Here is a 22,842-nt window from a genome sequence, read left to right on the forward strand (position 1 = left end):
AGTAAGTATTTAAATTTTCTAAACCTTACCAATAAAAATTCAATTCCTACTATACATTAAATGCACTTGAAACTCTATAGACACAAACTTTGTATCAGTCTTGCTAGTGGCTCCATATGGCATCATGCACCACAAGTATCAGCTTAAATAGTGAATTAATTAAATACCATAATTTAACTATGATATATTAACTTGTTAATTCTGTGATTCAATCCGCATCAGGTGATTCAAAATTTGCATTTTTAATCAGAACGGGTGTTTTAAAACAAAATCATTTTATTTTTAATTATATTTTTATTATTAAATCAATCAATTCATAAAAAATTTCATAGAATAACATGACTTTAACCTTTTCATTGCATCAAGAAATACACCAGAGTCGATATATTTAGGTCAAGCAAATAACTACTTACTTTCTTTTATTCATTTATTTCATTTCAAAGTTAAAAATTTCATCTTTTGATTTCTTTTACAAAAGAGAAAAATAAATACTGAAAAATTATTAAGTTTGCGCAATTCACTGAAGGCACGTGAACTGTACTACTATGATGCGAAATTAAGTTTCTATAATTTCCTAGACATAAATGGACTTCCAAACTGATTTTTACCCTTTTCTTTTCTTATGAATAAAAGGGATTTTTACATTTTTTCTATCATGAAAATAAAAAGTTGACCACAACGTTATTTTCTCATCTTTTTCTTAAATGTTTTTCGTGGCTGCTTTGATCTCCCTGTCCTGACAACAATCTTTGAATGTTGTCCAAAAACTCCATTGACTGCTTTTAGATAGTTGTTACAATCATGGTCTCTTAAAACTGTGCCATCTGAGCCATATGCTTTTGGATTGCTTAGTGTTTCAATAGGGTGTGGTTGATTGAAGAAGGCTCTGAGAACATTTGGAGAGTATCCACATCTGCTACTGTCTACAGCATAAAAGCCACTTCCTAATGGGAGTAAAGGATGTGGAGGAGATGTTTTCTCATCTGGTTGGAGAATGAATATTTTACCCAATGGTGAGTACAATAGCTTCTGCAAAACAAATAATTAAGAAAAGAGAAAATAGTCAATGCACTGATCATGTAAATAGAATTTATATTGTCATCTAATAACAAATTATTATGTATAATAAGTTTGTTAATTTTTATGATAATTATCTTAAAAATTATACGGCAATGCAATCTTTTTACCATATCAGTGTATGTTCTTAAGAAAATCTAACAGTTGTACTTCATTTACACTGTTGATTTACTATGAGTTTCTAGTTTTTGTTCCACAATCAAGCTCAAGTTCTACCCTAAGGGCATGCAAATATGCATTATGAACCTTGCCAGGAAAATGACATATGAATGCAAGTTTGTCATGAGAGATATAGAAGAATTGACAGACTAATGATGCTTACATTTTTTACAAGACAAGGATGTGACACAAATGACCCATTTAAGCGCTTAAGGACAGTTATAACATGGTTAGGAAAACTGCATGAGAAGATCCTGGGAACAATATCTCTATGCATTATTACACATTGAATGTAGCTCTCATCCAGGCCAAGCTCATTGAGTAATTTTTGGCCTCCACATAACACAAATGGAGAACCAAAAGTCACTACTGGCAGAAGAGTTGAGGGACTGACAACCTTCCTAGTCAGTAGCATCAAATAGACCAAAATTGAGAGACTACCCCCTAGGGAATGGCCAGTGAATTGGAGCTTAGCACTATCCCCATATTTCTTCAAATGGTCCATTATTTCTGGCATGAATTGCTCATATATTCCCTTGGCAGCTTCATATATTCCCCTGTGAACAAGTACATCCGTGCCCTATAAAAGAATAGATATAGAGGACTTTTGGTAATTTTCTTACTAAATCAAGTTATTAACATTTGAAACTTGAATGTACACAATGAATGAAGGTCTCTCCTTAACATAAGAATGATTCTTACCTCAAATGTAGTAGGCTCAAAGTAGAGGTTTGCTTTCCAAGATGCCACGGAATATGATCCCTGCAACATATGTTAGTAAACATGGTTCAGGCCTAAGAGAATTGGAAAAAGTGTGATAAACTGAAAATGGATTGTATTGATAATGAGAAAGGGTTGAGTACAAAGGGATTACATAGGGCCTTTATATAGGCAACAAACTAGTAATTCTCTACTAATTAACTCCTAACCGATCATATCTCTAATAACATATAAAACAAATTGCAATTCAAACCTTATAGATATGCTAGGATTCAGCAAACACCTAAAGTGAATGTGTTTACGTGTGCAGTTTGATGGAACTTCATGTTAGAGGTGAAATATAAAACCATTAATGTGTCTACACCTAACAACTCAAGTTTTTGAGATTGTTAGCGAGGTTTTAAAGAACTTTTGGCTGCAACGTCAAGGTTTTGGGGTGTTTGCAACCGCAATTGTGGCTGTATTGGCAACATTTGTCCGCAATTTCCCACAATATCAAAGAATGAGACTAAATTGCGATTTCAATTTAAAACCTTGATCATTGGTTCAAGTCATGGTATCAAAGCCTCTACAACTTAGAGGTATAACATAAAACCATTCATGCATCTTCTTCATCTAAAAGCTAATTTTAAGATTGTTGGTTCGTGACATTGTGTAGGGTAGTTTTACCTGAATGGCAAAGCATCGAGTGTGTGTGTCGGGATCATCACAAACAAACCATTCACAAGATGATGAACGAAGTGACTGAAGGTCCACTGCTGTTCCTGCTGCAGCCACAACAGTCATTGTTAATGCTGCAGCATTAACTCCATACTTTGACTTGTAAACCGGTGGTGTTTCATCAGCCTCCTCATATGGAGAGTCTTCTCTTCCACTGAAATCCCCATTGCCACTATGCTTCTTTGACTTCGAAGCAAGAGACAGAAGGTCCTTAGTGCGTGATTGGACATAAGAAGCAGCTGAGGCAGTAATATCATAGGCAAGCTTGATTTGATGCTTCTGTTCATTATCATCACCTTTCTCTTTCTCTGAATCATCTTGAGAGGCTGCTGAGTCTGAGGCATCCATAGGCACACAAATGGAGTCCTGATCAAGTTTTGCTTTTATCTTAGTCACATCACCTTTCTTTTCCAAAGATGATGTTACGAATTCAAGACCATAGTTTCTCCCCAAGTCCTTAGCCTACAAATTATCTGGCAGGGGTTACTTTTGTGTGTCTCTTTTTTAGATCATCTATATATATGGAGAAATATTGTTTTAAAAACTCCACACTACTCAACAATCAAATTCTCAACCAAAATATATTAAGTTTTGAAAATTGTTTCCCAGACAAGTGTTTTAAAAACCAAAAAACAGAAACAACTGATAGATGTTCTCTCATCTTGTTCAACTTCTCCTTCAATTATACACTCTATTTTGTGCCTTGTACTGCCCTCTTGCAGCTATATGAGCGACCTTATTTAGTTGCATTTTAAAAACTAAAACCAGCTATTGAAAATAGAAATCAAACGCCCCTTAAATCTACAAACATTGACAAATAGTTGATAAAATATCCTACCATTCTCTGCATACCTTGATTTGTGGTATGACATAAGCCATGCTGCACAGGAAAGCCAGCTTAGAGAATAGTTTGGTATCAGGCCAAGGAACCGGGACCAGAAACTTTGAGAATGAGTCACGATCACATGCCACTTCTTGTCCATTTTCCTCTTTTTCATCTCCTTCTTCATAACCTGCCACACAAACACTGTCATCTTCATCACAATCACACTCACTATTCGTGTTGTGTTTGCATATTATATCTGTTTCCATGCTCTCTTTAGGTACTTTTCTTCTCCAGTATCTCTTAATTCCCGTTAATCTCTGAACCCAGCGAGCTCTATTTATCATCACTTCTTCACTGCTTTCCACCATGTTTTCCTTAATATTATTGATACCCTTCTGCCCCATGTTCATTTCCCTCCTCGTTTCTGTGTCAAATAAGAAGGAGCGAAGTGGATTTGGAAGAATGGAAACTGAAAGTTGAAGTGGAAATACTATTATGGAGTTCCTGCTTTTATGCTTTGGTTGCATTGATGTGGCTTGGATGCAGTTATTGCTAGTAGAGTAAGACCTTACACTTGTTGAATGTTTGCATAATAAGCCTTTGTTGGAGAGTGAATGGAGAAGAAATTTATTCTCTTTTGTGATGTCCATCGTTGCAGACGAAGTTATAGAGATGGGAACTGAAACTGCAGAATAGGCCATGACTTGTAACTTCTATGTAAGTATGCAAGATTCTTCACTGCACTTGTCTTTGTAACACATGGATCATCATAGCTCTAAGCTTTGATGTTTTTTAAGTTTGGTTCTTGAGACTATAGTTTAATGTGTTGATATTGATTTTGCAAGAAAACGTATTAGAATCGTTTCCTGTTTTCAACGAGAACCTACTTAAAGATGTTTCAAACATTTCGTAGTTAAATTAGTTTACCTATTAAAGCAAGTAACTCCTACATCAAAGTATGGACAGAAAAAACACCCTTTGTTGTTTGTGTGTGTGTCAATGCCAAACCCAAGACATGGTTTCATTCGGGACCACGTTTAGAGAAAAACAACGACGATTAAAACCATTGCGTGGGGCATTAACTAACTTTGATCCAATAGACATTGAGTGACTTCAAGAGTGTGACATTCTGACATATAAACATACTTTCTCCATAACACATTTTCTTCTCTAACACACTTCCTTTTTTGTAGGGAACACATATATTCTTCACATGAGATAATTCTATTCAAACTAAGTAGAATCATTATGATCGTCAAAGTTTTTCATACGATTATTTAACATTTATTTGATACTTAGGACTTAAATAAAAGACTACTTTTTATTGGAACCGCCTAATTCACACACTTAATAATTTTTCAACACACTTTTTACTCTTGATTAAGATTTATTAAAATTATAAAAATATGAATAAAGTTTATTAAATAAAGAATTAAACACATAATTTTGTTATTTCTAACAAATTTCAATCAATAATAAACATATTGATAATATTTCTCATCTCAATAATTAAAAAATAAACTTCGCATTCAAGTAATTTTATTAATGTCTAAAGAGATGTGAGGAGCTATAAATTTAATTTATCATTCATTACTTTGAAAAAAAAAATTACATCTTTTTTATAGTGAGGAGTTGGATCATCCTATTCATCAAAGACAAAAGAGCCGTGATGAAAATTCATATAATACTCTTCAAGATCATATTTTTATCAGACTTAGTGAAAACCGATAGATATGACAAATCATTTTTGTTGGATGTGATTAAGAGATCCTTTTACATCAAGTGAGAAACATTGTATTCCTACTTTTTAATAGTAGTGATATTTTGTTGGACTAGTTATTTTTCTTTACTCACGTTTAAAAAGTTTTCAATTTAAAAAAATTTCAAGTTATTTTTTTACCTACACATTTATTTTAATACTATTTAGTACCTGATTCAGTTCATAAACACAAGGAGGGGAGAGGAGGGAATTTGGTCATCATTTCCAGCACGAACTTGAAAAAGAAAAGGCATTTGTTAATTTGGTCAACTATTTGCACCGCATAGATCCTATCATTTGTATGAAATTACTTAATGCACCTCATTTTGACTTAGTGCACCTCCAAAATTTCTAATATTCCCTTCTTACCCTTCCTCTACAAAGCAAACTTAGTTGCCTCTCCCTCAAACCTCCATGACCACTGCAACCAACCACCCAACACCACTGAAGCACTCAAAAACCACCACCGTAAACTCCACACCACACCAAACCCACCGCAATGTCACCATCCACCATCACCATGTGTATCACTATGACCCATGAACCTCCATGCCACACCACTCTCATATAGTTACGAATTGAGTAATCCATAATACATTTGTGTGTATTACAGATTGAGAAATTCGTAATACATACAAATATATTATGGATTAAGTAATATGTAATACGAATGCTTGGGTGTGACAATGGTGTTGGGTTGATGGATGGAGGTTGGTTGTGGTGGTCATGGAGGTTTGGGGAAAAGCAACTGGGTTTGCCGAGGAGAAAAAGGGTAAAAAGAGAATATTATGAATTTTGAGGATGTACCAAGCAAAAAAGAGGTGCATTAAGTTATTGCGTCATTTGCATGGTTGACTCATTACAATGAATTGGATTGTGATTTGATCATTGATGGAGTTTTTAATGGGCCCAATCCTAAGTTATTTTTTATTTGCAACACCATTGGACTGATTGGACGAGGAATGCCTCGGGTATACTGAAGGCCCATATTTTGACTGCTAACTTGGAGTCAGATTCACAAATAATGTTCCTAACTCCATGATTCCATGCTAATAGTAGACCATAATAAAAGATTCAATGATAAAATGTTTTGTGCATAACAAGAACTGAATTACTCCAACTCTCACTACTGTGTTTGGTTTAACTTTAAGTTGAACAAACACATATTCTTATACACATGTGTGAAAAGTAAAAATTCATAACTTTCAATTCAATGATAGTTTGGATGTCTCTTAACATAAACCAAACACACACAGTAAGTTAATTCTAACATGTTAGGAAGACAAGATGCAAATAAATGGTACTATAATTTATAATGTTAATTAATGGAAAAAATAATTCAAAAAATATGGAAACGAAAAGTGGATATTATCTATAACTATTATATATCATCATAATAGTTATAAATAATATGATCATTCATGAATTAAAAATCTTTATACTGTCATTCATGAATTAAATTTTTTTATTATCTATAACTATTATATATCATCATAATAGTTATAGATAATATGATCATTCATGAATTAAAAATCTTTATACTGTCATATATTTTAATTAAATTTCTTTTAAATATAAATTACAAAATTACCTTCAATTTAATCAAAAGAGAGTGCCCCCAAACTATCTTATTTTTATATATAAAGATTTATCTAATAATAATTGGTTATCAATTCTATATAATTTAAGAAATCAAATAAGGTTATCTCTAAAAAAAAGACTTTATACATTGCTTTATTATTATCGTGATCAAAAGATAAGTCTCACATTTTTAGCTGTGAAAATATATACCAATCAATGGTGAAATGACTGTTTAGGAGTATTTTTTTAAAATGATTAAATGGAAGTAAATTTTAAATAAATATCTAAAAAGAAATAAGTTGTACGATAACTAAATCATTTTATGACTTGTTTTTTTTTTCTCTTATACTTCTTATTTTTTTATAAATGAAGTCATATTTTTTATATTTTTGATAAAATTTATGACTTTAAAATTGTATATATTTTTTATTTAAATTAATATTTTTATATTTTGTTATATTTTTATTTAATATTTTCTATATTTTTATATTATTTTATTTAGTATATTTTTTATAAATGAAACACTAATAAAATGAAGATGTGCCTATATATACGACTTTAAAGTCAAGTTGTTGGAATGTCTTACAATTAGGAAAAAAATTCTTAACATTAGGAAAAAATATAAAAAATATTAAATAAAATATAAAAAAGCAAAAAAATATATTAAATAAAATAATATAAAAAATATGGAAAACATTAAATAAAAATAATATATATAAATATTAAATATTAAATAAAATTATTTATGACTTTAAAATTGTATATAATTTACGACTTCTATAATATATATATATATATATATATATATATATATATATATATATATATATAAAATTTATGACTTCAATGCCATTTAAAAAAATTAAGAAGTTGTAATTTTTTAAAGATTTTAGATAAAAAAAAATAAAAATTATAAAATAATTTATGACTTTAAACTCAAAAGTTGTGGGATATTTTATCACTTTTTTTATTTATTTAAAATAAAAAAGTTATCCATAAACAATGGTTTGGCCACCAACCAACAGCCTATACACCTCAATGGTTCGACATTTTAGGACCATAGAAACTCCAATTATATATACCACACACTTGAACATTACGCAAAAATTTTAGTTTTCTCAAGTCAGAGCCAGTCTAGTGCCATATTCACTTATCCCAAAGATTCTATAATTAAGCTTTTTAGTCTATACATTATCTTCAGTCAAATATTTTGTTACAACCAACTTTTTTTTCTTCTGTTGACTCATATTTATTGTAAAAGACAAACAATATCTCTCTTAAAAGTTATAAGCACCTACTTTGGATAAATCCAACCGAAAGCTAGTTAACCAAAGTACTAATATACCCTCTAAAGCTGTTAGGTTGTTCTAGTAGATTTTTTTTCTTTTCAAACGGCAATAGGAGAAAACAAAAAATTCACGGCACGCTTGGAATCTCCACAAGAATTACCATTGATAGCTAAGTATGTGCCCTAAAGAGTTCAAAATAAGAGCTAAATTTCCTCTATGCTATCATGAGATCTATGATATAATTGATTACGGATTTTTCAAAATGATCCTATCAAAAGCAAACACCTTTGAAACTTCTTTTATTTGATGTGACTATACTGTTACATGCCTTAAATATCTTGTAAATATTGATTAACTTTATGCAATTAAAGCATAAAATAGGAAGTGGTCCAACAATCATTTGCAGTTAAGATAAGGATTTGAGTTCGTACCAAACACTTATTTCTAACGGGTCCCTATATAAATTTGTTGATAAATTATTGGTCGATCTTCCCACCCTTTTACCCCTTGTCTTTTTCTCTAATAGGTCTATGGTAAAAAGTAGATTTAATTGGTTATCACTTCAATACAAATTAAACCTTATTCGCCAAGGATAAAACCTTTGATGTTAATCCAAAAAGGTTGATAGGGAATTTGACAAAGGCAATTTGAATTTCTTTGTATACTCACATGCATGAGTTTGGCTGCATGCATTACTTTCCTTTTCATTCTTTTATTTACTCTTGCTAAGGTATAGACGAATGAATCTAATTAAAACCTAAAAAACCCGAAATGCAAATTTGGACTATATGGATGAAGTCACTGCTCAACAACCTGAATTAACATTTCTCATAACTTTTCATTAGAGTTCCGTGCTAGATTGTACTAAATTTCCTGTTAGGCTTTATATCAACGAATAAAAGAATTAAATTTCCATATATATATATATATACACACACATTTTTTATAGAAGTAATATGTATATATATACTTAGAGGAACTAAATCAATTATTATTGTTTCAATTAACGCTCATCACTTATAGTTTGATCATTAGAATGTCTTTGGTCGATACAATAAGGACATTACACAAACTTTGTTTTCTTCGTAAATTTCCTATTTTCAGGACATCCTTTCAGTCCAGTTTGGCCCTGCCCCAGATGAAATCATTCTACTAAAATCAGATTTTGCAATAATAATAATAATAATAATAATAATAATAATAATATTTATAAGTGAAATATGTTTCCCTTTTTCCTGTTATGTTTGGTAACACTTAGAGAAGAAATTTTTTTACAATAAATAATAAAAAAGAAAAAAATAATAATAAGCATTGATGTAATATTATATATATCATCATCATTCCAATTAATATACTACAAGTACATCAAAGATGAAAGCATCACACAAGAAATTGCTCTTAAAAAAGATATGAAATATGGCGCACGCACAGTGGTCTAGTACGAATAATTTGTGTGATACAAATTTTTTAGCCATTAAATTCATCAAAGTGTATAATGTTATCATTATTTTGTCGTAAACAAAAGAAACTTGAATTGTCCAATGGGATTACGTCAGATATCCTTTACATGAGAGAAATTGCTCTCTGTTTTCTCCTCTGCATAGATAGCAATGGATTATGCTATGCTTTTGTTGGAACACTTGGCAGTTCATAGTTGGATACATCTTTTGCCATATACTATTATAAAATCATGTAACTTATACAACGCTAAATTCTTTATTGGGTCTTATCAGGAGCATTATTTGAGTGGAAACATAGTTTCATTATGTGTAACAATTTGGTTAACTCTGAATTTCTATTGGTGCATGTCCACCTAACATAGACAGAGAGGTTAGCAAAAGGTTGGGCCAAATTATTAACCCAAAAACTAAAGTTTGAAATAATAGCAAAGCAATTAATCTTCATAGTTGAGCGTTGAAAGTTGGAGTTGTGGGAAGGGTAGTTGATCGTGGACCATTATGGATATGGTCCTAATTTATTTGCAGGTGACAATGATTCTCTTCTGAGATACAAAACGTGTGGTCTACAGGGAGAGTATGAGTATGTTTGAAATGCTATGTTAGCTACTTTTTATTTTTTTATTAATTGAAAAGTTTATTTAATTTTATTAAAAGTATTTGGTAAATGATTTTTTAGTAGTCTATAGTGCTTTTTAATATGTTTAAATATCGTTTTTAAAAATATTAATTTCTAACTTTTACATTTTATTCTTCTTTTGTTCTTAAAATATTTGTTATTTTTTTTTACTCCTTTCTACATAAGATAGCATTTAATTATATTTTTTTCTTCTTCTTTCATTCATTCTTAAGGTATGGTTTTATTTTTTGACTCTTTTATTACATCAGATATTAATAATGATAGATAACAGGTTTATTTTATTTTACTTTATTATTATTATTTGAATATTTTTATATTATATTGTTAATTTTAACCATTATTCTATTTACGATAATTTTATTATTGTTTCATCATTATACTTCAAGATATTATTATTGTTAGATGACATGCATATTTTATTTTTCTATTATATTTGGAATATTTTCTATGCTGCACGGTTTCTTTTAACCATCACACTATTCATAATATTTTCAACATGGCACTTCAAGATATTTTAACTGTTATACTAACTAATATAAAATAAAATTAAAATTGATGTAAAATATAATATAAATATGTCTATTTTTTGTTGTATTTATTAATTATTTCAGTATATAATTTTACCAAATACTTATAACTCAATAAATAACTTAATAACTTTTAAATACTAACTACAAACTTCTAACTTTCAATGAGCTTTTTAGTTACTTTTATTAAACATAGTCATATATAAATCACAAATTTCACCAAGCTTTTATCTTCAATACAAAATAATTAGTTAAAATTAATTTTAAGAGTCTTACTAATCAGTCTGGTAAGGATATTAATTAAGGAATTATTAAATTTTTTTTATTAAAAATGTTGCATTGAAAATCATAAAAGAGTTTATAAAACGCAATTTCTAGTAAAAGGATAAATAAAGATATAAAGTTTTTATCAACTTATATTTATTATAAATAATCTTACAAATAATGCTTATTATTATGTATATTTTGTTAAAATTAATCATGTTAATTGTTAACTTTTACATGAGGTTATCATTAAAAAAATAAAATATATCAAATATTATAATTTATTGAAATAATTTATTGAATATTTCCTTATAAACTATATATTTTATATAAAAAAAAAGTTGTCCTGTCAAGTGAGGCACCAAAATGTTATTTTTGTGCTGGGGTAAAATGAGAAATTTGTTAATGATTTTTTTTTCTTTTGTAACCTTTTTTAAAGCAAAGCACAACATGCAAAATAAAGTAATGCCAGCAGACATCCCAACTCTGCTTCCGCCATCAACTGTCACATGCTGAAAAATATCATATATATATATATATATATATATATATATATATATATATATATATATATATATATGCAAAAGTAAGAGAACAAGCATGGGGGACATGAATCAAAACCCATGACAAACAAGAGTTATGTAAACTCGTAGTTAGGAAGACATACTCTATTCCTATAAAAGTAATATCTAGCAAAAGTTGGGATTGTATCCCACCAAAGAAAGCTACATGCACAAGAGTTTCCTACTAAAAAAATATGGGAAATAGTAAATTGCATGTTACTAATCAGAACTAAACTGTTGTTCTACCAATTTTTAAGTGAATTTCCAAGGGATAATAAAGGGAGATTTGAAGGCTGAAACTCAATTGCATGAATAGCTGTCGAAATTTCGGTCTAAAGGGCAGTAGCTATATATGCCAAGCAAAACAACCCAACACAACTCCCGAAGAATCCATTAAATTTCACCAGAAATCGTAGATCCAAGAGATTCACAAGTTGCATCATCTGTGTTAATTTTAACCCACTGGTAGAGAGGTGGATACCACATAACTAGTTTGATTTTAGGAGTTGTACTAGGTTTCCCCGTGACTTGGATAGATTGGAGAATTTGGAAATCTGTCATGGATGAAGTCATATATGGCCAGTAGATAGATTGCCAACAAGGTTTGTGATCTGATGAAAAGATATAATTCTGAAATCTCATTTGATTTCTGCAATACCAATCACCCCAAAAGTGTTTAAGATCACACCAAGTCCTGTCACTTTTACCTGCAGGCTCCACTGGTTATACCAAATATTAATAACCGAATGAAAAGAAAAATGATCCAAAGAATGAAGGATTTTGCTTTCCAACCAATTGCAAATTCGAGTAGCAAAAGGACATTGTGAAAACAGGTGATTGGAGGATTCATAATTGCAGCAAAGACTGCAGCACATTGAGATAGTAGAACAATCCTTTGACCAAAGTTTCTTACTTTTTACTTACCTGATCACTCTAACTCAAATATTTCATATCTTTTACATTCTCTTTTATTTCAACAAAACAACTTTGTTTTCCACTCTCTTTTATTACTTTTAATTTCTTTTCACTCACATGTACCAATTACAGGATAAAATATCTATTATGTCACTACTAAAAAAAATCCTTTTACATCGATTCTAACGGTCTTGCTACATCGGTTATGACGCATGGTGGTAACTGGGGGTCGTTGAATCACAACATCAATTTTATGACCGTCTTTGAAGGATGGCTTTTCTACATCGATTGTCTAGCTACAACCGATGTAGAATGGATAGGTTTCTACAACGGTTCTAAGGCTAAAAATAATGTTAAATTGGTAGGTTTTTAACATGTTAAGTTAATCTTAAACTTCCATCTATAGCATAAGGAGGGGAGGAGAATTCCTAGCCGTCCTTTTAGGAGCTCATGTTAGGTTTTGGGCCCACCATTTATACCTATCTTTAGTGAATACCTTAAAATATTGCCTCAAATGCTATAATTGACTTTATCACTTCAACATGGTGGAACTGGAAAAAAAAATGCTTTCTTAGGAGGTGGGAAATAAGATTGGAACATTGAACATGACTCAAATATCTTACAGCACACTCAGACAAAGACAACATGGTCCTCTACCTCTAGCTTTGGAACCCTAAGAACAAGCTACTAACCACACATTATTGGATCTAGCCAAGCTGCAAAATATTTCCACTTGGTGCCATGAAAAGAATCTATGGTGCCCTTGCACTTTAGTTTTACTGTAGAGGTTGGTCTATGTGCTCAGAAGAATAAGGCAGCTCCACGTGACTCTTGATCCATTGGACTGATTCTTTGAAGCAAAAGTTGTTGCTTTGCATACGGTGCACTTGGATAGCATCTCGAAATAGGAAGGGGAAAATTAAACGGATATAGAGAGAGAGAGAATATCTATATCATATGATGCACTCATTTGCATGGAATATATATATATATATATATATATATATATATATATATATATATATATATATATATATATATATATTTATTTATTTATTTATTTATTTCCCTTGAAATTCCGTAGCTCGTGTATAGGATGATAATGGGTAATTTATATAAGGTATTGGAGTATCTTTATCTAAATGTATCTTTAAGAATATTTTTTTTTTCATTTTTTAGCAAATAAGAAAATTATGAATAAATTTATTTTAATAAAACAACCAAGTTTTTAATGAATTGAATGAGTATCCACAAATATAAGTAAAGTACAAAAACAAAAATATAGACATTTGAAATGTTTTCTTCGCAAACTCTCAAGAAATATTTTTTTATTAAAATTTATTTTATTGTTGACCTCTATATCCTATTGCTTAGGAATAATGCTAGAGTAATAAAAAAAAAGAGTAATGCTAGAGATTACAGTTAGGTAAATAGATCAATCCGACTGTTTAAATTTCGTTTGCATTTCTCCGCATTTTTAATGAGTTGGGCTAGATTGGTCCGCAAAATAAATGATTTTTATTTTCTTTGATTTGGATCCCCACATAGCTCGTGGTTAAATAACCGGCCTATGAATTAAAAGGGAAAATAAAATAAAATTATACAGGATCGGTGCATGATTATTAAAGTCAATAGTTATTAAAAAATATATATTTTTTCTTATATTTTGATCCAACATGATGAAGGTTTCTATATTTTCAGTTTTTAGTATTGATGAATTTGGTCTTCAAATTTTTTTAAAAATTGTGAATTTAATCTCTCGTAACCTTAAAAAAAAAATAATGAAAACTTAGAATAAAAGAACTAAATTCATGTGTTTTTAAGTTTGATCATATTTCAAGAATAGAAACTAAGATTATTTTATCCTAACTATTATAACGAGAATATTCAATTTTAGTGTGTATTTTTTATTAAACATTTTTATCTTTTACTTAACAATATTTTGTTAGAAATCTCATTTATCCTCTCCCTATTCCTTTTTAATTATTGAATTTTTTAGACTAGTTTGTTTCTAGTTAGGGTGGTGATGTTTAGTCACCCATAAATTATAAATACCTCATCATCATCTCTGATTCCTCTTGTATTATTTTTTTATCACATTACATTACTGAAAATGTTTCGTATGAACACCCATTATGATATAAGACACCTAGAGAAAATGAGAGAAAATATAGATATGGTAAGACTTATGATCTGATAGAAAGAGAAAGATAAAGAAGAAGGAAGGACGTAAATAAAACATTTAAAATAAGTGAGTATTTGTGTATCACTGCATCACTAATCAAATCAATAACTTGTTTATTATCTCTTTCTATTCATCTTAACGTGTAGACACCGTTTTTAATAATCATTTTTCTTTTATTTATCTATTGTTTCAAAGTTTAATAATATTAAATAGTTTTATTAATTATATTCTTATTTTTCACTTAATCTTGAACTAATTTATACAAATGCATTTATTATGAAATAAAAAAAGAAAATGATAAAATATGAAGCCCCTTAACTATTTTATTATTAGGATCAAGAAAAATTATTGTACTTTTTAACTTTACCTAAAAACTTTAAAAGATAAAAAGAAACAAAAGAAATGAGATCAAGAAAATTTAAGTCTCCATTTTCACATGTCAATATATCATGAACGATTCAAAGACTTGAGAGACCTAAAGCAACTTTAAGAATGAGACATTTTATTTACTCATAAAATAGTTTATTAAAATTATTATTGTTTTATTTAGCTATTAACTATTTAATTTCTTTTTTCTAAACAAAACTATAATATTAGTGAAGAGTTGTTGCTCATTAATTTTTATCTACGGTACCAATAAAAAGATTAACAGTTACTTATAATATTTTAATTAAAATTTATTTTTAAATATAATTTTACAATAATTTTTTTTGAGATATATTATTATTAAACAAAATTTAAAACCTTTTTCTTAGCCTAAAATTGTTGTTTGAGCTGCTTGGCCTTAAACCGACCTTACAATTTATAGTAGTAATAGTGTATGCATTTTCTCTCTCTTTACATTTTGTTTTCTTAATGAAAAATGATAATAAAAATAAAATAATACATAAAATTGACGCAATTATATAAAATTTGAATGTATTTATATGAAAAAAAAAATTTATTTAACAGAAAAAAATATGTTTAATTTTTCTCATGTGCAAATTTTTTTCTTCGATTGCTTTTTACTTTTTATACCGTGCAATATGCTGATCTAGCTTCCAATAAATTTTTAAGAATTTATCATGCACAAGAAGTCGTGCTAATTGTTCTTACCGATTGCTTTGTTCATCTGGAGAGTTTCAAGTCAATCAAATGGAATGGAGAATCTACAAAGACTTCAAGTCAGCCTCGAAATTAGGAAAGCATGCAGAGATAGAAAAGAGAACCCACCTATATCCCTTTGTGTATGGTTTATAAAGGTTATAGGAGATAGTAGTAAGTACCCTCACTCTCCATTAATTATCTTGGTAACTTCCCAAATAGAAAAGTGTAGTAACTATTCACACGCCATGGAGGGGAGGGAACAGTAACAGTATATAAGTTAATGATTAATTAATAATATATATCAATTAGTCCACAATAATAATATTTTTTTCAGAAAAAAATTATTTGTTATTAACTAATTGATGTACATGGTTAATTAATAATTAATTCATCATTAATATATAGTTGTTGTAAATACAACAAAAAATATGAGTAAATTGACATAAAATTATTTTAACTTTTTACATATTTAAAAAAACTAGCTTATAAGTTAAAATTCATCTATAAGAGCTATAAATACCATCAAAATGTATGGGTCATTAAATACTCAATAAAAGAGCTTTACCACTGGTGATCTTACTCAAAGCCAACAATATTACTTCTGATAGAAAATATACCCTGATGACCAACACCAAAAAATAAATAAGCTGTAAATTTCAGACGTACGAATAACTGAGTTTTTAATTATTTTAATGCAGCAGGTGATAAGATCGACTTCGATTCTAAACTTGGAATAGGATCTAAACCAGTAGAAACTATCACCTTTGACATCCAACATGGTTTTTAAAATTGAGAGAAACAGTTGGGTACGATATTAAAGTGAGTACCAATTCCTTTTTTTTTATAGCAAATTTGTCGTGTTGTATCCACTTGTTCCAATAGGCACGGGGTTGGACAAAACTTGTCCCCCAAGTGACTGATCAAAAAGGTCATTTCATTTTAGCAAAGTGGATGGAAGAATAAAACAAATAATTTCCAAGCTTTTGGTCGGTGGATTCTATGAATTCAATTAATAAATGATATTTACTTGGATTAACTTGAGTGAAATTATTCTAATTTTATTAATATATTTTAGTTTGAGTTTTAAATATATAATTATATTAGATGCTTATAAACGATTTTTGACTGCAGGTAATAATTTTATTCAACTCGAATATTTTGGTTGTTGTAATTTCTTTAAAAGATATTAGTAGAATGAATGAATTTAAAAATTTATGAGGGAAATTAGAATTCATCTTGTGATCATACGTGGCTTTACAAAATTCTACATGCAAGGTCATGGTTGTTTCTCGTCCTCTACTCAATCGAAACGTAACATTTTATGGAAGGGTCTTGTATGTGCCTTTTGGAATAACATAACAGAAGAGTCTATAAAATATCATTGAAGTTATTTTCTCACTTTTTCTTTTCATCTGATAATTAAAAGGGACTACTATTTAGACATGAACATCATTTAATATGCAGACTAAGAATATAACCAAAGCGGGTTATGAAATGAATAATTAGAGAAGAAAAAGTTTCACAACGTTCTAACTTCAACAGTCACCAAAATGTTCTTTTTTCCTTTTATTATCCGAATGGGTCCTCTTCCTTAACAATATTGAATTGGATATATCTTCGTAGCACAAAGTTAGATTGGAAGGTATATAGGATTTGAGTCAAATGCCTCAGTCTAAGATTTTTTGTGGAAAAAAGATAAAGTTTTTAGATAAACATGGTGGGAAAGGGGATACGGATAAAGGAGATTTCTAGAGAAATATTGTTGAAAACTACCAATAATTTGTTTAATGTTGACAGAAATTTTTATCATAAACTAATAAAATATTTGTTTTAATTTGAATGGTACACAAAATAACTAAATAAAACTTCTTTTTCAGAAGCATTGTGATGAATCAAGAAAAGAAAAACCTTTTGCTATGTTGTCATTTTTATTAGAAATTTGACATATAATTGTGGGGCCGTTTTATGAATTTTTTGTTGTTGTTAAAAATATTAAAAAATTAAATTTATTTTGGTACAAATGTTTTGACTCGAAGTAAAAGTGTATGCAAACTCGTTGCCCCAGAAATTTTCCTTACAACATTTTTTTAACTTGTATACTTTTTTAAAAATTGTTTGGTTTTTCAACTTAATTATTTAGTTATGTACTCATGATATTTTCTTGTTAATATGAAGATATCGATTAATGAATTGATCTTGGTTTTCATAATATAATCCACGAAACAATGGTGTTTGTTTCTTATGATGCGACTGAAATTTTAGGGTTCTAATAAAATAAGAATGGCCATTAAAATTTTACCATTACTAAAAGAATTTATATACTAATAAAAGAAAGTTGTTAAGCTTGTCTTTATTGGTATTTTTTGATGAAAAATAATTTACTAGTGTATATATATATATATATATATATATATATATATATATATATTGTATTTTATTTATTGATACAGACGTATATTATTATAGGTATTGTTATCATAATTTTATAATATCCATAATAATAAATTAATTTCCGTTAAACGAAAGTAATATTTGTTCTAATTTTATTAAACTTATCTTATTAATAAAAATAGAAACACTTGTAGTTAAGTTTCTACAAACTTCTCTCTTTTAGACTTTTGAATGTTGATCATTAACAAATAGACTATTTAAAATTGTGCCGACAAAATAATTGTAATAGTTAACATGTTTTTTTAATAATGATTTTTCTACAATGTAGCCAAAAACTACCAAAATAAAATGTAGCCAAAACCAACTTATTTATCGGTTTTCAGATTAAACCATATGGTGTGTTTGAAATAACAAGTTCTAAATCAAAAATAAAATCTTTTAATTATTTTGACAAATGTTATGTTAATTTCTTAACTGAAAATGAAAATTTTAGCTTTCATATATCTTTTTCCTTCTAAAACCTTCTATCAGATTCCTTGAAAAGGATTTTCAAAATAGATTGATGGGTGCAGCTTTGTATTTTTCTTAAGGGACACATCTCACCCACGCATGTTTTTGGAAAGAAAGATGCTGCTGGATATACCTTCAAGAAACATGCGTGAAAATTAAATAGTGGCCTTGTACCAAAAAAGAAAAAGAAAAAGAAATATATCAGTACCTTCCATGGATGGTGACAAAACCATTGTGAAAAATTACAAATAATATGAATCTCATTAAAATAGGGCACTTCTTTTTGTTTTTCTGCCTTTTCTTAAAAAGTAAAATACGAATTAATAATTTATAGATAATGCATTTATTGCACGTCCAAGTGGATATACAGTGGACACCCCAATTCCAATAATTAGTTATATGTCATAATCTGATTTGATGTGTAGGGTGTTTTTGAATTATTTTAATTTCTAAAGTTAATGAAAATATAGAATACTAACAGGCTATTATTAATTATTTTTAATTGTGATCAAGTAGAGAAAGTTAGTTTTTATGCATTTTAATTTATTTTACTTTTTAACTTTGGTCAAGTAAATAATTTCAAAAGATATTTTTGATGACATCAAATACTCAATATTGATAAGTATTAATTTTTTTTCTTATGTATTTATGCATTTTATTTTTTCTAAAAAAAGTCAACAACTATTTATGAAAAATTATCTTAAAATAAGTGACCGAGTCAATTGAATGATAAATCATTTTTTTAAAAGTGTTCAAAATTAAAGCACAATACTACTTTCAATTCTAATAAAAAGTATCAGCTCTATAAAAATAAATATATTTTCACTAAAAAATAAAAAACAATAAATAAAACAACTTTATATCAATATTATGATATAAAAAATTGATAAAATTGTTATTATTGTAACTAAAATGATAGTTATGGGCGTTTGAAATGTATAAAGAGCAACTTGATTCTCCTTTAGTTTATTTTAAAGAAAGCTTTAATTAAATAGTTTTCTGTATCCTGTATTTATAATTCTAACCCCTATTCGTTTTTAATTGTTTTGTTCTCTTGTTAAGTTAACCTAAGTGTTTTTTAATTTTAACGTCAACTCTATTTGTTAACCTACTATATAAAGAGGCATGCATGTTAATAATTTTGTGTATACAGTCTCAGTAAAAAAATAAAATTGTATACAGTCATTTGACTTATTTCATTTTTTTTTCAACTCTCCACCAAACCTTTTTCTTCATTGTCTTTCTCATCTGTCCTCTATTACTCCACTTACAATATGAATCCTTTTCAGTGATATTATTATTACATGACATCTTATAGTTTTTAAATAAATTTTATACATATCTAATTGAAAGTGGAGGTTTAAAAAAAGTAATAACGAGATATGAGAATCTCAAGTTTTTTTTTTCCTTTCAACTTGAGAGGATCTCTTCTCCACTTATATGCAAGTTTTCAACTTTTGATTCTCACTTTACTTTTTTATCTTTTGTTCTCTTCTTTCTCTCTCACTACTAAGAGAAGAACCACGAACTCAATCTTTGCAATCCAAGTATTTCTATCAATAATAATAAGACAAACAGACTGAGAATCAATTTCAAAGACATTTAGATCATTTTACATTAAAATAGGATGGAAATGATTGACTAAATGCTTACAAGAAAGAATGTAAAAAAAAAAAAAAGCATTTTTAGGATAATAATAGGAAAATGTAATGACTAATGAACCTTGATTATAGAGTAAACTCCACTAATAGCAACAACTATAACAATATCAACGCGCTTAACAACAAACGGATTAGCGCATTCTTGAACTAAGGATTTCAATAAGAAAACATTTAGACATTAATATTGCTGCCAAGCATGTCAATCTCAACTCATAAAATCCAATGGAAGATGGGTGTGATAGGAGATGAGAAAGGAGAAATGGTTGAGATATGGCCATATGGGAAAGGAAAAAAAAAAGGATAATAACTTGTTTAGACTTTGGAACAACGTTATTAATTTACAAGAGCAATTTTTTACGTTAAAATAAAATAAAAAAACGTGAAAGCTATTGAAAGTAGCTTTAAGCTAAGTCTGATGTGTGTCTAACAGGACTTGGATACAGTAACTCTGGATGTGATAATTTTGGTGATTTTCTCTCATTTTGGTTCATTAGATTAATCTAATGATACAGATTTTCTCACTTATTTTAAAAATATTTTAATTTAATTATTCATTTACTTTTTATATTTTAAAATTATAAAAATATTACTGGGCGTGTAGATTAATGGGTACAGAATTAGTTTACTAACTAGTAGTCTCAAGTATTGTTTAGATTGTCATATAAAAAATTGACAAAATTGAACTGTTAGAATTTTTATACTGCGAAATTTTTTTTATAGAATTGAGAACTATTACCAGTTAAACTAAAATGATTCTGTATCTGTTAATCTATACGTTTAGTAATATTTTCTATGATTTTAAAGTATAAAAAATAAATAAACTAAATTATAAATTAAATTTCAAATATCTTTTAAAACAAGTGAAAAAATATGGAGCATTAGAATAATCTAATGATCTAAAATGAAGAAAAGTAGCTCAATCTGCTCGTGTTTAATGGTGTAGTACTAAATTATAGTGAAGTGAGATGACCGAACTCGTGATAGTGATGACGTAATTTATTATTAATTAAGCTTTTATTAACTATTTATTGATTATATGAATAATAAATATTGACTCTAAAATAACAAGGAATAAAATGAATACAAATAAAACATGCGACTAAAACCATAAAATTGCAAAATATAAAAATTAAAAAGTAATTATAAAAAAAAAACGATAAAGCTACTAAAAAAAATCTTTAATCTTGACGTGCGTCTAATGGTGCACTACAAAAATTTAAACACATACTAAATTGGGGTAAGGTGAATCAAATACATGATAATGATGATGCAATTTATCATTAATTGTGTTTTAATTTACTATTTTAAATTGACGACATGAATTATAAATATTTACTCTTAAATAATAGGGAACATAAATGATTAAAAAAAAAGCATAGTGACTAAAATCCAAAGAGTGGAAAATATAAAGATAAAATAGCTACTGAAGTCTAAAAAATATACAGTAATTTAACTTTAATACGTTATTAATATAAAACATTTCATATTATCATTTATTTTTATATTAACATTATAGTCACGAGATTAAGTGATACTATATGTTAACATAAAATTAACATTACAATATATTATTAAACACATTTAAATAATATATTTGCATTAATAATATGTATAAATAAAATTAATTTAATTCTAAGCAAGAACTTAAATATTTCAAGGTTTTATTAATGCCAATCTACGGACATATATATACAATCAATAACAAACTAAAAATGATGTCTATTTTTTTATTAAATGAATTTAATTAGTTTTTTAAAAAATATAAAAAGCTCCATTTTTCAGTTGATGATCGATTTTTTATTAATAAAAGTCCATGTTGAAAATTAATCCGATTGACATTGGTTTGAAGTTTGAAGTTTGAACTATTGTTAAAACTGAGGGAAGTGTTTGAAGGTTAAGTCAATCCCACTATATAGTTTGACTTTAACTAAGTGCTCTTGCTTTTCCTAAATGGACAGCAGGGATTGGCTGTGACTCCAAAAAGACCTTATACACTTGGTGACACCACTGGACCTGTACTTGCACTTCCTTTTTCCAATTTTTTAACCTAACAAAAGCAAATACCAAAATAAAGTACTCTATTATAGCTACTATCATTTACATCTATTATCATATCATCTAAATACGAATCCCACCATTGTTATATTATTTTAAATTCATAAAAACATTAATTTAATTTTTTGATGAATTTAGGGTATCTTTCATAGAATATCTGGATTTAAGTGTTCCTCTATAGTTAAGAGCGCGTCAATCTGAAGTCACTCTTTTTATTATATATATTTTTTGTCGTTTTTCGCATTTGAATGTGAGTTTAACCGTTTGCTTGCGTTTTGAAAGCCAATTCAAACACGCATTCTGTCGCCCAGTTAAAATACTTATTTTTTAAAATACTAATATTTATTTAAAAGGTTGATTTTTACTATAATAACAAATATTTTTGTATAAATACAAATATAAAAATTATTTTGAATGATAAAATTATCTATTAAAATGATGATATATACACGATGTG

The 22,842-nt window shown here is 28.2% G+C and overlaps 1 protein-coding gene across 1 annotated transcript; it reads right to left on the reverse strand.

Moving 5' to 3' along the window:
- Positions 1-418: 418 nt before the first annotated feature.
- Positions 419-4,350, reverse strand: LOC100796262 (phospholipase A1 PLIP1, chloroplastic). The gene is made up of 5 exons (XM_003529846.5): positions 3,529-4,350; positions 2,626-3,138; positions 1,939-1,998; positions 1,400-1,816; positions 419-1,029 (listed from the first exon to the last, which is right to left on the reverse strand). The coding sequence occupies exons 1-5, from the start codon at positions 4,201-4,203 to the stop codon at positions 682-684; spliced, it is 2,013 nt and encodes a 670-aa protein (XP_003529894.1). The 5' UTR covers positions 4,204-4,350; the 3' UTR covers positions 419-681.
- Positions 4,351-22,842: the final 18,492 nt, after the last annotated feature.

Source organism: Glycine max, chromosome 7, assembly GCF_000004515.6.
Source record: "Glycine max cultivar Williams 82 chromosome 7, Glycine_max_v4.0, whole genome shotgun sequence".
Classification (NCBI taxonomy): domain Eukaryota; kingdom Viridiplantae; phylum Streptophyta; class Magnoliopsida; order Fabales; family Fabaceae; genus Glycine; species Glycine max.